This window comes from Pempheris klunzingeri, chromosome 18 (genome assembly GCF_042242105.1).
Source record: "Pempheris klunzingeri isolate RE-2024b chromosome 18, fPemKlu1.hap1, whole genome shotgun sequence".
Classification (NCBI taxonomy): domain Eukaryota; kingdom Metazoa; phylum Chordata; class Actinopteri; order Acropomatiformes; family Pempheridae; genus Pempheris; species Pempheris klunzingeri.
The window spans coordinates 13114793-13129703 of record NC_092029.1 but is presented as its reverse complement, the minus strand read 5'-3'; the positions used below and the strand labels follow the sequence as shown (position 1 = coordinate 13129703).

At 38.8% G+C, this 14911-nt stretch overlaps 1 protein-coding gene across 1 annotated transcript in view; it reads left to right on the top strand.

The window, feature by feature from the left end:
* Positions 1-14911, top strand: part of otofa (otoferlin a) — a 71707-nt gene that overhangs the window by 37394 nt on the left and 19402 nt on the right. The window contains exons 6-14 of the mRNA XM_070848849.1: positions 7883-7956; positions 8377-8503; positions 8873-8927; positions 10020-10151; positions 12171-12233; positions 12559-12643; positions 12766-12925; positions 13291-13477; positions 14414-14600. Of these exons, the coding sequence (XP_070704950.1) occupies positions 7883-7956; positions 8377-8503; positions 8873-8927; positions 10020-10151; positions 12171-12233; positions 12559-12643; positions 12766-12925; positions 13291-13477; positions 14414-14600 (1070 nt within the window). The remainder of the gene's footprint in view (positions 1-7882; positions 7957-8376; positions 8504-8872; positions 8928-10019; positions 10152-12170; positions 12234-12558; positions 12644-12765; positions 12926-13290; positions 13478-14413; positions 14601-14911) is intronic.

Sequence of the window (14911 nt, the reverse complement as noted above, 5' to 3'; positions counted from 1 at the left end):
CATGAAGAGTTATTTGTTCTTCCTAATCATTATGATAATTTCAGCACCTCTTATTGATTGCCATCAGCTGCCAGATTTCTTTCTGAAACTTTGAACTAAAATCTTTGTGAGAACAGGAGTTATATTGTATTGTAAAACACTAGAGAGACATGCAAACCCAAACTCCTCCATTATGAATTATTCCCATGCAGTATCGTATCTGTTTACTCATGACTATGGAGAGGAAGAACAAACAGAGGAACCTCTGAGTCTCCACAGAACTCCACCCACTGCCGTCTATTTCTTTTATATCACCTGCAGCCTAAAGGTCATGTTTGCTGTTCACAGGAGAGTTTGTGCTCATTGCAATTTTCAGTGGGCATTGAATTTCATTATAGCTGCATGGTATGACTGCAGCAGAGTGTGGGTAGCTTATTAAGGCATATTGGTTCCTCCTCATCCCCTTAATTGGGTGAAATTGCTCCAGAAGTTGACCAACCCACTGCTACCACCTCTGCAGCCTCTACCTCCCTCCACGTCATCTCCAGACCTGCTGGATGATTTATGGTGGCGCCCATGAAGCTTTTTGTGTTATCGGCAGCACCACAATGAGCCGGCTTTGCAGGCGTTTTGTTATTCCTAATAAATAAATCACCTTCCGCATGCTTTTACTGCCAGTGAAGCAGATCTGCGGAATAGTGCATGCAGAGAAGCACATATGCCAGACATAAAGGGAATGGATTTGATCTGTGGACATCAAATACTGGAAAAAAACAAACAGTAAGATGAAATGGGGTTTAGACTGTGGCCATACTGTAACACTGATGCTAAGGGCTAACATGACAGGGTTTTTTTTTTTCTTGTTAAAACAATTCATAAATGAATTGGCAGGGCCCTCTGAAGCACCTTGCTGTAAATAGTCATTATGTTTATTCAGAACATTTAAATATTCATGAGTCATTTGCATAACATAAACTCGGCACTCAGAAGAGACAATTCAGCCTGAGCAACACTTCTGTTGAAAAGATAATTTACTGAAACAAGTGCTGATCTATTTGTTGTAATTTTTTTTTGCCAAGTGTATGATTCATTTATCCATCAGTGTGAATTGTTGTGTCTTCAAAGGCAGCTCTGGCGTCACATGTTGATGACGTATCATCACACAGTGCCATGGTGCAGGTGTTGTCTTTTATCTCAGTCGTCTTTATCTGCTCACCAGAGCACTGACATTCACATTCACATCAGCAGATGCGTCAATTAATACACTAACATGCCATTCTTATAGTATAGATATATTAATCTTAAATATAGATTTTCTGCATTTGCTATTATTGGGATAGTTTGCTAAAGGCCCTACCTGCACAGGTGGTTCCACTTATGTTGCCACCATAAGGATGGTGACCATTGGATGTTGGTGTCTACAGTAATATTGGCTCATGCTGCTGTAGTGTGAACTTCCCCAAATCCAATATAGAGCAGGACAGGCGCTAACGTTAGCTAAACTCTGATAGCATCCAAGACCGCCTCCACCCATTGAGGAAATACCGCACAGTGGATATATATTTTTGATAAGCCTATAACGCCACAAACTAATGTAGTTTGTTTGGGATGTGCTCCTTGGCTTTTTAATTAATGCACTGTTACTAATGTCGGTAGTAAGCTAGTTAGCCAGTTTAATTCATTCCTTATACTTTTGTTGCTGTGTTTTGTTATTTCTTTAAGAAAGGCTCAGCAAAGATTGATATCAAATATGTGGGTCTCTTGACACACAGCATAATAAAGATTTAATATACACGGTTGCAAACTGTCAATTTTCAAAAGTACATGTCAGCAAATGAACAAACTTGAGATCAGTGAGTTTAGATATTGCTGACACACTGCAATCAGAGATAAGGCCTTACAGAGTTCATTTCTGTTAAAGCGTAGCAATAAGTGGCATAAAAAAAATCATCAAAGTTTAATTTCATGTCTATATCATTAAATAAAAATGTTATTTTCAATTATCAGTCCTTCAGGCTAGGTTTTAAAGTATCTGAAGTGCGTACTGCTGTTTCCCTCTTCAGCTGTTCTCCCTTTTTTCCTTCAGCTGAGACAGATTCCTGATTTAAGCAGTTGCCGTTTGAATTTTTGACATTCCTTGTTTCTTCTCATGTAGCTGTATTCTCCCAAGGGACTGCTCTGTCTTTGTCAGCTCTCCTGTTCTGCTTTCTTGTGGTTTGCAGTGGTTCCTTGTGTGATAGCATGGTGTGTAAATTTGAACACTGTGAGCGAGTGTTTACGCTCCTTTTTTATTCCTGTTCCAAGCTCTGATGTGGGAGCAGACGATGACGACATGAAGACATGCCTCTCGGGGTAAATCCCAATTTCTGCATTACCTGTGTGTTTGTCCCAGATAGCGGTTGTAAAAAACTAGGATTTAAAGAAGCTGATCTTCTCATTAGAGATGATGATTTCTAAGATTATATACAAGGAAATGTCTTTGGAAACCCTTAGACGTCATCAGGGATGTCGAGAAAAAAAGGGAACATTTTGTCTTTCAAAGCCTTTGTAGCAGTCAGATTGTGAGTGTATTTTCCAGAGAGTCTAGTTGATGCAATAACGAAGTAAAAAATGCAAGAGTGCCATTTGGAGTGAATATTAAAATTTAAAAAGTAATGGGTTTTCATAGAAAAACTGGCTGTTGTGTAAGGTATGTTATTCTACTCTTTCCTTCCTCTTTATTTCTTTTTTCTTGCTTCCTCTAGCTGTTTCATGTAGTCATGCACACAAAAATACTGTAAAATATTGTCAAAGTGTGTTTATTCTACAGATGAATGCACACAAACGCACGCATACAACATCACAAATAAACAGAATACTGCCCCAAAACATTTTTTTAAATGTTTTGTTTGCTGTATGTAGGCCACGAAAGCTCACAGGACCCCCCCCCCCCCCCTCTTTTTTTAGTGTGACGATATCAAACTTGCATAAGCTTCTAACTATGTAACACTAATGAGTGCAATGTTATGAGCACAGAGATCACAGCCAGAGAAGATCAGTTAACAATCCTGTAGGCAAAAGAAACAGCACCACAAAAGCACTTGAGAAGGTATATCAATATCACAGGGATGAATAATATTAGTGTTCCAGTTTTATCTGCCTTGGTCACATAAAGGTAGAGAAAGTTGGAGAAACATGATGTGATTCTCTGAGAAGCAGAGAAAGAAATCTGCCAAAGAAAATATAGAAAGAGAGAGAGAGAGAGAGAGAGAGAGAGAGAGAGAGGACTGCAGAGCGTTCAATAAAGTTTCAGGACAGAAAGTTCTGGTTTAGTGAGAGTTTTAATTCCCCAACTGTGTTATCTGGTAGAGCTGATCTTTGTCTGGCTCCAGCCCAGCAGATCCTAGAAGCACCGAAATATGTGCATTGAGCCTGTGTGTGTGTGTGTGTGAGAGAGAGAGAGCAGGTGTGTGAAGGGTATCTCATTGAGCTCCATTCAGCAGAGCCCCCAGAGCAGAACGTACAGTATAGGTCAATGAATTATTGATTGGTGGCGGGTTATTTTTTATCTTCCCTTTATTCATTTACTTTCATCTGCATAAGAGTTTTGTTCAGTGGTTGTAGAAGTTCAATATACTTGGATACAAGCAAGTGTAGAACATCTTCCCCATCACATTTATTAAAAAAATGCTGCATTTAAATAAAATACTTATTCTGCCCTAATTATGAGTTTATATTGGAAACAAAAGTGACACAATGAAAACGTTAGATAAAACCCAAAATATTCAATGAGAGTGATTACAAACTGGAAAAATATGAGATACCATACATATAATAAGTTGAACTAAAGATATTGTAAGAAAGAATTAGTAGAGCAATAAGACAACTGGACTGACAAATGTATAGACTCTCAAATTAGTTACATCGTCCCTCATACCAAGAAACAAAGAATCAGTGAAAGACTAAACAAAGTCAGAGAGAACATCATAGGAAGTACAACACATGAATTAATGCAGAGTCTACGAGCACAGCAGATGTTTAAACAATAGAGTAAATTTTGTAACAGTCAATAAAAGAGTACACGAAGAGCTTAAATATAATGTGCAAAAGTACAATCAAGCGAGTCAGAAAAAACGTTGACATAGTCTACAATATTTGGATAGTTTATATATTTGCTAGTGAAAGAACTACACAAACATCAAACTGTTGGCAATGCCGCCGCCTGTAGCAATTACTTCTAAATGAAATTCAATATTAACATTGCGAAATTTAAAATGAGCTGTATACTATTTGTTCATATCTTCTACGACTTGATAACGTACTGCTCCAAATACACAAGTAGATAATGTAGGATATCTTAAATACTGCAGCTACTAGGCTAGCAGTGGGGTAACCATTTTGGAATAATAAGTGAGTACTCCCACATTGGAATAATCTGTTCTTCCCATTCTGCTGACATTGTGCGAGTGCAGCATCACCAACACATTAGCCTCGGGTAGCTACTATAACAGCCAACTATAACAGCTCTGTCAAAAATAGTGAATTTAATCATTTAATTCAATATCACAGGTTACTGTTACAAAAAACAGTGACAAAATAGTTCCCCACAAATAAAATTGTCGGTAAGGGCATATGGGTAGATAACAGATGTTGATGTTTGTTTGGTCACCACAATGACAAAATGGCAGATGTAAGGATGTGAGCTAAATAGTAGGCGTTGCTATGCTCCGTCATGTTATAATACCTGACCTGCTGACAGCAAGTTCAAAGCCAGATATCTGGAGTTGAGTGCAGTTTACACGCCCGTCCTCTGCTCCTCATCCCACTGCCTGACACGTACATTAAAGGTGAATTCATGGAAATGTCTTGTGCACAGTTTGAAACCCCTGTTTTACGGAGGAGATGGAAATCAAGCTGCCAGGTGCTGGCGGGTAACCTTGGGAATAATCCTGGTTCAGTTGGATCATTCATCTTTGCTGCAATTTATTCATGCTCTCATGTATTATTGATTGGTGAATCACATACAGTACAGTTAATTTTCAGCTTTAAGCACTCATGTGCATACATTGCCTGAGTTCTCTGCTTTTCAGAAATACAATAGCTGGCCTTGCATACAATAGTAAGCTTATTATCTCTGTATCCACTGTAAAAAGCTTGAATGAGCTTCACATCTCATTCAAGGTGTTTGTGTGTTTGGTTGATGTGCAGTGCTTAGATGTTACTGTATATGTTATAGTCACTGATGCATTTATGATCTTTATTTCAGATCAAAAGACAAGAAGGAAAGAGAAAATAATAGATATAATGTCCTCTTGAATTCTCAGCTGCTCAACAAGTTGCCTTTTCTCTCTAAAGTTTGACATTTTGTTTTACCTGCAAACTTCTAAAGTAAAGTGAGAATCTGCATATTTCCATCACTCTAGCTGGAAACCCCAGTTTTGAACTTCCTTTGCCTTCTCGCTGACATATTTTAAAGTTACATTTTGTCATTAAATCGCCTCATTTTAAATTCAGACGTGGCCTGCTGAAAGCATTTGTCTCTGATGTTTGCCCTTGTGTTTATTCTTAACTCGGCACAGTAAAGGAAAGGAAAAGAAAGTGAAGGAAGTGAAAGACAAGTAAGTGGAATACTGGGTGGCTCCAGTTGATAGTTTTTAGATTTTCCAGTGACATCAATAACCAAAATGTCTGTTCAAGAGCTTAAAAGAACATATGTTTACCTTTTCACGTTTTCCTTACATGTACCATGAAAGTGTGACCTAATTTCTCTCAGAAGTAGCATCGTTGTGCCATAAACCGGAATTATTGACTCTTTACATATCCAGTCTCAGTCAACATTGGGTTCCTTTTCCTTTGGTTTCTTCAAGGTTAAACATTAATTTGGGGTTAACAAGTGGTTTGATGGTCAAGGTTCTAATAATGTTCAGGTAAGGTAAGGTTAGGCTTAGTGTTGGGCTTGAGGTTGTAATGTTCAGTTTAAGGTAACAGTCCAATAAGTGTTCATTACAAGTTTGACACATGTACAGGTGCAAGTTGGTACAAAATATTTGTGTGGCTGCAGCAGGGCAACAAGAATATTTCCTCTTTGTTGTTATTGTTAGTATTAGATCATTTCCCCATTGTTCTAATTTAATGGTGATTTTTGTCTCCTTCTGTGTCAATTTTACCCACCAAGGAAATAATACACTTGCATTTGCATATTCCCGAACACTCAGAAGGTGCTGCAAATATTTCTCTTTTTTATGATTCTCTTCTAAGTTATAAAGTATGTAATTACATGAAGTTTATGTCACTTTGTCCTGGTGACACCAACTGTGGTGGCTGTCCAGATAGTTTTCAACCACAGTCTTCTTGGGTGGTGCAGAGAGCCCAGCCCACTCCATCCTCCTCCTCCTCTCCCTGTATCTCCAGCCATGTACCCCCACCTCCTTCTTTTTCCCTCCCCTCCTCTCTTCTGCATCATCCACTCAACTGTCCAGCTGTTATCTGCCAGGCTGGTCTGGACTTTCTGACACTGACAGGTGAAGAATATGGAAATATAGTTCAAAATAGAGGGAAGCTTGAGGGGCAATCTTGTTGGGGCGGATTTATGCATATCTGGCCTCTCTGTGGAGTTGAATAGGATCAGTGGTGTCTTTCATGTGGTATGTATGACATTTTTTCACACATCGTTGTTGTGAAATGTGTGTGTCTTTGATTTTGGTATCTTATTGTTGAATCATAGATTGAAGGAGACTCTGAGATGGACTGGATTACTGGAACATCTGAATTTGTGATTAACAAGGGCCTCAATTCACATTGTTTTTCATTATCTATAAATTGCTTTTTAAATTAGTTGCTTGAATTATCTAGTCTATTATAATGTCAGAAAATATACCTTGGATTATAAAATATACAATCCAACGTGACTTAATAAATTGCTTATTAAATTACTTATTTTTCCGCAGATCGACCCATTATTTCATAGTTTCAGCTCCAAATAACAGATGTTACATTCAGAGGTATTTTCCAAGGTGCTTTTTTCATACATGCACTAATAATTCAATAAAAAGCATGAGATGGAAATATACTGGTAAAATAGTACTTTAAAGGCATGAAACCGGCTGAGGATCCAAGGAGCATGTCCTTGATTTGATTTGACTGGAAAAGCTTTTTCCTTTTATTTTGCTGAATAATGCTTCAATCTTTCTCAACTTTTATCTTTATTCTCAGGGCTCCAGGCTTTTACTTATGAATTGGCACTCAGACATGAACCCATCAAATGAAATGTTGACCCTTTAAAACCATCCAGTCTCCCGTAGGCCGTAAAATGAGGTTGAAGGTTGCCTCTGGAATAATGAGGCAAAGATCAAAGCAGACTTTGAGCTCTGATACACCCGACTGTGAATGCATTAGGAAACAAAAGGAAAACCTTCCTATTCATTAATTTCCTGACATGTATCCATATCCGCAGCAAATTGGACGGCCACACTCATTTTTAATTATTAAGGCCCCTCATTTGTCGTTCTGCTGGTGACTCCACAAGCTCTTTGTTGCTTTGGTGATATGTGATACAGATAATATCAATGAGGAGACACTGGATACTCTTGTTTTGTGATTGAGGGTCTGTAGAATTGGTGGTGGTGACGCGGGGGGGGGGATTAAATCCACTGGAATTAAATATGTAGTCGAGTTACATAGATGTTCATGATATATGGACGTTATGGTGCTGGGTTCCATTTTGATAATGTCCACGAGTGGGCAGTGGCATTTCTGCTCAAGTCAAGTTCAGTACCTCATGTTAATCAATTTCTCCTGTGGGTCTAAGTGAGGGAGAGTGAACTTAATGAGACAAACCCGAAGAATAATTGATTTAAAGATGAACCAGCAGTGCATCAGACACAAGTTCACTTTCATGATATAAGTTCACTTTCTTCTCCACCAGAGCAGGGAAGGGAGTTTTCTCAGCCATGAAGCTTGGCAAGATCAAGAGCTCTAAAGACGATCACAAGAAAGGAGGTAAAAACAGCACACACGACACGAGGCCATGCCTGTTTGACTCAAACAGTCAAATTCACTTTCTTTATTAAATTTTGCAAGTTATCTGGGGGGGAAATTCATGTTCAAGCCCATTTATCAACTTATAACTTGTGCCATGAGTCAGAGTCCCCTTCCCAAAGATAATTTAGACACCAAAATAGGGTCTCAAAACCTTTTTAATTGGTTTTAAGAACTACTAGAATTTATTAGTTATTAACTTAAAAAAAAAAATCAGCAAATTGTATTTCCCGACATGAAGGTTGATTATTTGTTCACATGAGGGCCTTAAAGTGGTTGAATATTTATACATGGAATATCAAAATAAACTGAAATCAACCTATAAAATATGCACCAAGTATTAGTTTCTAATTGTTGATTTACTTCATTTCAATCGTCCAGATGAGCCGGCGGTCCTGGACATGGAGGACCTGGACAGGAAGGCGATGCGTCTTGCTGGAGCCCTGGACCCAGACACCATTTCTCTGGCCTCTGTCACGGCTGTCACCACGAATGTCTCCAATAAGAGGTCTCATATTTGTTCATCCATTAATGCGTGCATGCATTCACATACTGCACACAGGTAGAGGAATGGACTCGCATATGCACATCCACGTAAAGCTCACAGCTTTAATGGCCTCTGTCAGTACTGTACATCTCAAACTGCTGAGACAGACTGCTTAGGATAGATTGAAGTTGGTTGCACAGTGACACCATTAAATAGCCTATATTTCTAAAAATAAATGTATTCAACCTGGGAAGATGGAGAAATGAGAGCTCTCACAATTTAAGATGCAAACTTAGAGTTGAGATTGTGCTCCAGTGCTGCCTCAGAAGAGCAAATGTACTTTGCTTATCCACTGTAGAGAAATCACTGACTCTGTTGAATTTTGCACAGGTCAAAGCCAGATATCAAGATGGAACCAAGCTCTGGACGTCCTGTGGATTATCAGGTCAGTGTTTCTAGCTGTCTGTGTGTGCGTTAACACTCACATGCATTTCTTCAGTACTTGCAAATCTGCACATACAAGCTTTTAAATTGTGGTGTTTTATTTTGTTTTATGTGATACATGTGTAATATGTGTGTGGCTTTGATGTATAACTGGCAGGATGGTTGGCAAAGTACAGCTTCCATGTTAATGCAAATAATGCTGTAAGAAAATAAAAGATTAAAAGACTACTAATGATCCCACATAGTGCTGGATTTAGATACCCTTTGGAAGAATAGTCATTTGGGGAGATAAACTTAATCGCTCTCTTGCTGAGATTTAGATGAGAAGATTGATAGCAGTCTGTCTTGATAGTACAGAAGTGGAGTCTGCAGTTGGTTAGCTTTGCTTAGCATAAAGACTGAAAGTAGAACAAGTTATAAGTTAGTGCCATAGTCAATACACAAACATGAAAGTCATGTTAATCTTCTTATGTAACTCTTGGCAAGAAAGTGAATAAGGCCATAATATATATCTACAAATATGCATCTGTTTACCTGCTGCATCTACCACACTAAATTCGTTCACCACAGTATCAATGAAACCAAGCAACAGAATAATTGTGGACACAGTTTAACTGTCCTCCACTGTCCCATCAGCCTATTTTCATGACCTATTTTATTTAAAAACAAGAATTCATTAATACACCAGACTGAAATCCTGGTGTAATTCTAGACTGCAGACTCATCCTCTCTCTCTCTCTCTCTATTTGTGTTTCTAGCTTTTTCTCTTCATTATCCAACAACTAATTAAACCAGAGGGATATTACTTTGATGTAGTTTGTCCATGAAATGCTACATTACTTAAGCCTGGAGAGATGAGTAAAATCACAGGGTAGAAAAGTAGAATCGGTCCAAAGTCCTCAATGCCTGGAATCACAATCATCAGAGTTTACTTATTTGATTTACTTATTTATTTGCCTTTGAATTGTCCTCAGGGTAATTACTGCATAGTTGCATGATTTTTCATCATCATCATTGTTCCATTACTGCTGCTGGGAAGTCAGGTTGTTTTAGTTGTCTGAGTCATATCTGATGTGCTAATGTCTCCCTTCAGATCAGCATCACAATAATCGAGGCCCGGCAGCTGATAGGCCTCAACATGGACCCTGTGGTGTGTGTCGAGATCGGAGACGACAAGAAGTACACTTCTATGAAGGAGTCCACCAACTGCCCGTACTACAATGAGGTGAGGCCTTTTAAGCTTTCAAACCTCGTCATGCAAGACGGCCATGGACACAGTTTTATGTATTATACACAAACTTCCTCTGCATCTCTAAATGTCAGCTTCACTTTGTCACTTCAGTTCTTTATTTATTGCCTCTTTCAAGGCTGATTGCATTTTTCAACCTGTGTGGTTTTCTACTTATTCTTTTATGTTGACGTATGGTTCCTGAAATCACATTATGGCCAACATTGAGGTTCGACTGAGATTTTTTTTAGATTCAGAATAATGACACAGATTGGAGTAGACTCAACAGTAGTGGTAAAAACACAGTGCCACGGTGCATAAAATGAATTGTACTGTACTGCACACAGGCCTACAGTGCACATGTCAGTAATGATGTCAGTTCTTAATGTGAATGCATATTGGATTCTGTAAAATAGTACTTTATTTTATAAATTAAGTGGCAACTTGACGCAGCCATAATCAATATCTAACAAGTCATCACATGACTACTTGTTCGTGAAAGTCGCTCATAGTGATAAAAATGACTCGACTCTCAGCTCTGCTTTGGTTGTCTGTTCCTTCACTCTCACTCTGTTTTCAGCAAAACAGTTCTCAGTTCACCATATCATCTTAAGATGCTACTTGTTTCAACTGCCCCCAAGTAGCCAAAAAATAGTTAAAACTGGTTTATAAAGTAAAGTTCACAAAATTGACCAAAAAAACAGTGTGACAACCAGCTCTGATATAAGATTGCTATATTCAACAATACAGTAATGACACAATCACACAAGTGCAATTTACATAGCATCTGCAAACAGCACGGATAAACAGGATAACTGGTATTGTACAGTAAATGTCTCTCATGCCGCTGGCATAGTGAGAGCAGGCATTTCTCAGCATGAAGACATGACCAGTATTTCCTGTTGTCCTGCAAGACAAACAGCACAAAGTAAAATGCAGCATCGAGACTGCCAGAGTTCTGTTTGACGGTCAGATGTTTATTGGCTTTAAAAATACTGCACATAGTACTGTTAACCAGAGAGTTCTTGTCAGCTCTCATGTTCCTGAAAAGCAGAGAATCTCTCTTGGTAGGAAGTGTTGGTGGTGATAAGGGTCAGGCAGAGCTCAGCCTCTAGGCTGTGTCAGGGGGGAGTGGAAGTGACAATTTGTATGCTATCGATTCCTTCTGTTTGTCTGAAATCCCCTGTGGACAGACCAACTTGAAACCAGAGTGATCCAGATAATAGTCCTTCGAACTTTTTCTCCTCATATCCAAACCCTCCAGTTTCTTCTGAGTCTGCACTATTTCAGATAGCTGCACAATTCACAGGAATAATTATGTGAAATTGGCTTCATGGGTTCTAAAATGTACTGCAACTACAATATAACGTCACCCCAATTCACTTCTTTCTATTTAGGTTAGAAGGACAGGCTTTGGGTAGAAATTACACATTCACTGTTGCTATACACTGGTCATGGTGTATTTTTAAAGTGTCAGTATTCTATAAAAGTACATCCAACTTACCTTATTTCATCATCTTTTTTTTCATGTTGTTCCTCTTAGTTTTTCATTTAGTACACATGTTTTATCCTGAATTTTGCTTCTGTGTGGAGATCTTTGACAGATTACTGTATAAGCTTGCCAGGCACTGGCCCAGGGGCCCAAACACTCGTGGGCTGTGAAGCCATCGCCTCTGATCAAACTGTTAACTTGGGGTAGACAGGCCTTTTTGTGTCAGTGCCAAGGGGCCCATTGTCTGATCCATAGTCCACAGCTGAGATGCTGCTTGCAGCAAAGTCAGTGATGCACTGTTCTCTACAGTTTGGCAGTTTTTACTGTAGGAGAACAAAAGTCCCGTGTTACTCTCCAGTGTCAACAGACACCAAGAGCACATGAAAAAAACACATACAAAGAGAACTTCAAAGCCATCTAGAAACAATGACACAATCATTCTGGCACAAAGAAAGGAAAATGTGTCATCCAGCAGTATAAATGAATACATTTTAATGAGCAGACCGTTTCTCTCCTCTCTGCAGTACTTCGTCTTTGACTTCCATGTCCCTCCTGATGTCATGTTTGACAAGATCATCAAGCTCTCAGTAAGTAATTAGTACTCCATAAGTACACACTGCACTGCAGAGCACAGAGCTGCTGCATTCTGCATATGTTGTTATGTATAGATAAGTGTGAAGACATAAAAAGATATCGCTGAATATTGCATTAATTAAATTAATGTTTTGAGAGAGTAACTAGTTGTGTTTAATGTAAAATGGTGAAGACATTATGCAGCCCCTTATCAAACATCAAATCCACTGCCATCTGTTTCTCCATGATAGTCACACTTTTGAATTATTTATTTCCACTTCCAGTTTAATTTTTTGAGAGTTTGCTCTTTGTTTGAAATTGTCTCTCTCATTCATGTAGGTCATTCACTCTAAAAATCTTCTTCGGAGTGGGACCTTGGTGGGAACCTTCAAGATGGATGTGGGGACTGTTTACTCTCAGCCTGGTAAAGTACACTCTCTCTATTTGAAAATTAAAATAACATTTTGTCTTTTGTTCATTGTGAAGTGAAGATGGATTTAATAAAAGCTGCTTGTTGGTTGACTCATTGATTGACATCTATCCCAGAACATCAGTTTTACCACAGGTGGGCCATCCTGTCTGACCCTGACGACATAACAGCGGGGTGTAAAGGATACATAAAGTGTGACATCGCTGTGGTCGGGAAGGGCGACAACATCAAGACCCCACACAAGGCCAACGAGACCGATGAAGACGACATTGAGGGGTAACAAGCTCGTACTGATGTGCCAGTTTCAGATTGAATTGATTTGAAGAATACTGCTATCAAATGACATTGAAAACTGGTCTAACAAATGTTACAGCATATGTGTTAATTATTCCATATAACAGACATTTTAGCAGTGGTTTCTGCATCACTCTCTTCATTTCAAAGAGTTTTTTCACTGTGAGAAGTTTAAAGATTTGATTACTTTGACCAACACTGTTGATAGTTGCAAGGATACATGGACATTCTGTTTTGGATCACCCAGTATTTCTAGAAAGCTTTTTTCACAAGTTGTACTTTTCTTAAATGCAATCAACCTCAGCACAACCTTGTCTATGAGTTTTTGTGCTTCTGTCTATTTCCAGGAACCTCCTGCTCCCGGAGGGCATCCCAGCAGAGAGGCAGTGGGCAAGGTTTTATGTGAAGGTCTACCGCGCTGAGGGACTTCCTAAAATGAACACCAGCATCATGGCTAATGTGAAGAAGGCCTTCATAGGAGAGAACAGAGACCTGGTCGACCCCTACGTTCAAGTGCAGTTTGCTGGACAGAAAGTAACTCCCTACACATCCTGCAGTCTCTATTCTTTGCTAGTTTCTAGCTGCTGCTATTACTGCCCAGGGGATTATCACTCCTCCTCTAAAACACACCGTGGGTTTCATAATGCATACAAGTGCAAATGTCTGTAGTTTGGATTTTCAAGGCTTAAAGGTATTCACATAGTTGAACTAATAACAATATACTATAAAGGAGGAGAATGCACAGTTTATTTTGATTACATTTTAATTTGTTTATTCCGGTTATAAACATTCTACAGCCATTAGATACCCAAAGTTTTAGTGTAACTACACAAATGCCCTATAATATTAATGGCAAATAATAGAGAGGGACAAAACCCACAGTCTTCACTCACTGCAAAAATGACCTCTGCCGCCTGAATTAGAGGAATTCAATTAGTGTTTTGCAAGGTTGCAGTCTATTCAGTCCAGAATTTCCTCTTTGTGTTTGAGCAAACATGGTTTTATCACTGAACCATTAACAGAAAGAGGAAACACTAAACACTAAAAAAACTGCAACTTTGAAAAACATCTGCTTCCCTCTTATTGACTTTTACCAAACTTCAGGAGAATTTTCCTATAAACAAAGGACTGTGGTTTTCTTCCCCACCTCTTACTCTGAATGTCCCCTCTTTGTGGGTAATATAAGGACATGAAACAATCACAGCAAACAAAAGCTGTTTACATATGGGCTGTTTTAGGACAGACATGAGAAAATGTGAATCCAACTGTTATCTAGTCATTTTCAAATTTACTGCTGAACGGAAGTTTCCCAATTTGCTGCTGATCATATAAAATAGAATAGCTCCTATAAATGTAATGTTATCGAAACAACAGTGTCCGCTACTAACAGGATGACAACAACATAACCGATCACTACAAATATATTTGTACTTTCCTGGACTTTAATGTTACTCCTTCGTGTGTCTCCAGGGGAAGACTTCAGTCCAGAAGAGCAGTTACGAACCAATCTGGAGCGAGCAGATCATCTTCACCGAGCTGTTCCCTCCACTCTGCAAACGCGTAAAAGTCCAGATACGAGACTCAGACAAAGTCAACGACGTTGCTATAGGAACACACTTTATTGATCTGCGCAAGATATCAAATGATGGTGACAAAGGTTGGTCAAAACACACACACACAGTTTGCCGTTTTAGCATTGATTAGCTGTCTGGCTCATTAATTATTCAGTCTTAACTAGTTAATATTTTACTGTACACAGTAATTAGCTTTGCTGCAGTAGATTATGAATCAAACCAAATGACCCACATGACCTTTTCCTAATGGCTGTATGAATTTAGTGGATGACATTCAAAATGGCTTGTAAACAATAAATACATTAGCATATATTCAACCAAAGTGCTCATTTTCTGAGAACATTCCTCACACACCACAGTTGATACAGTTATACAATGACAGCAGTGGATTTTT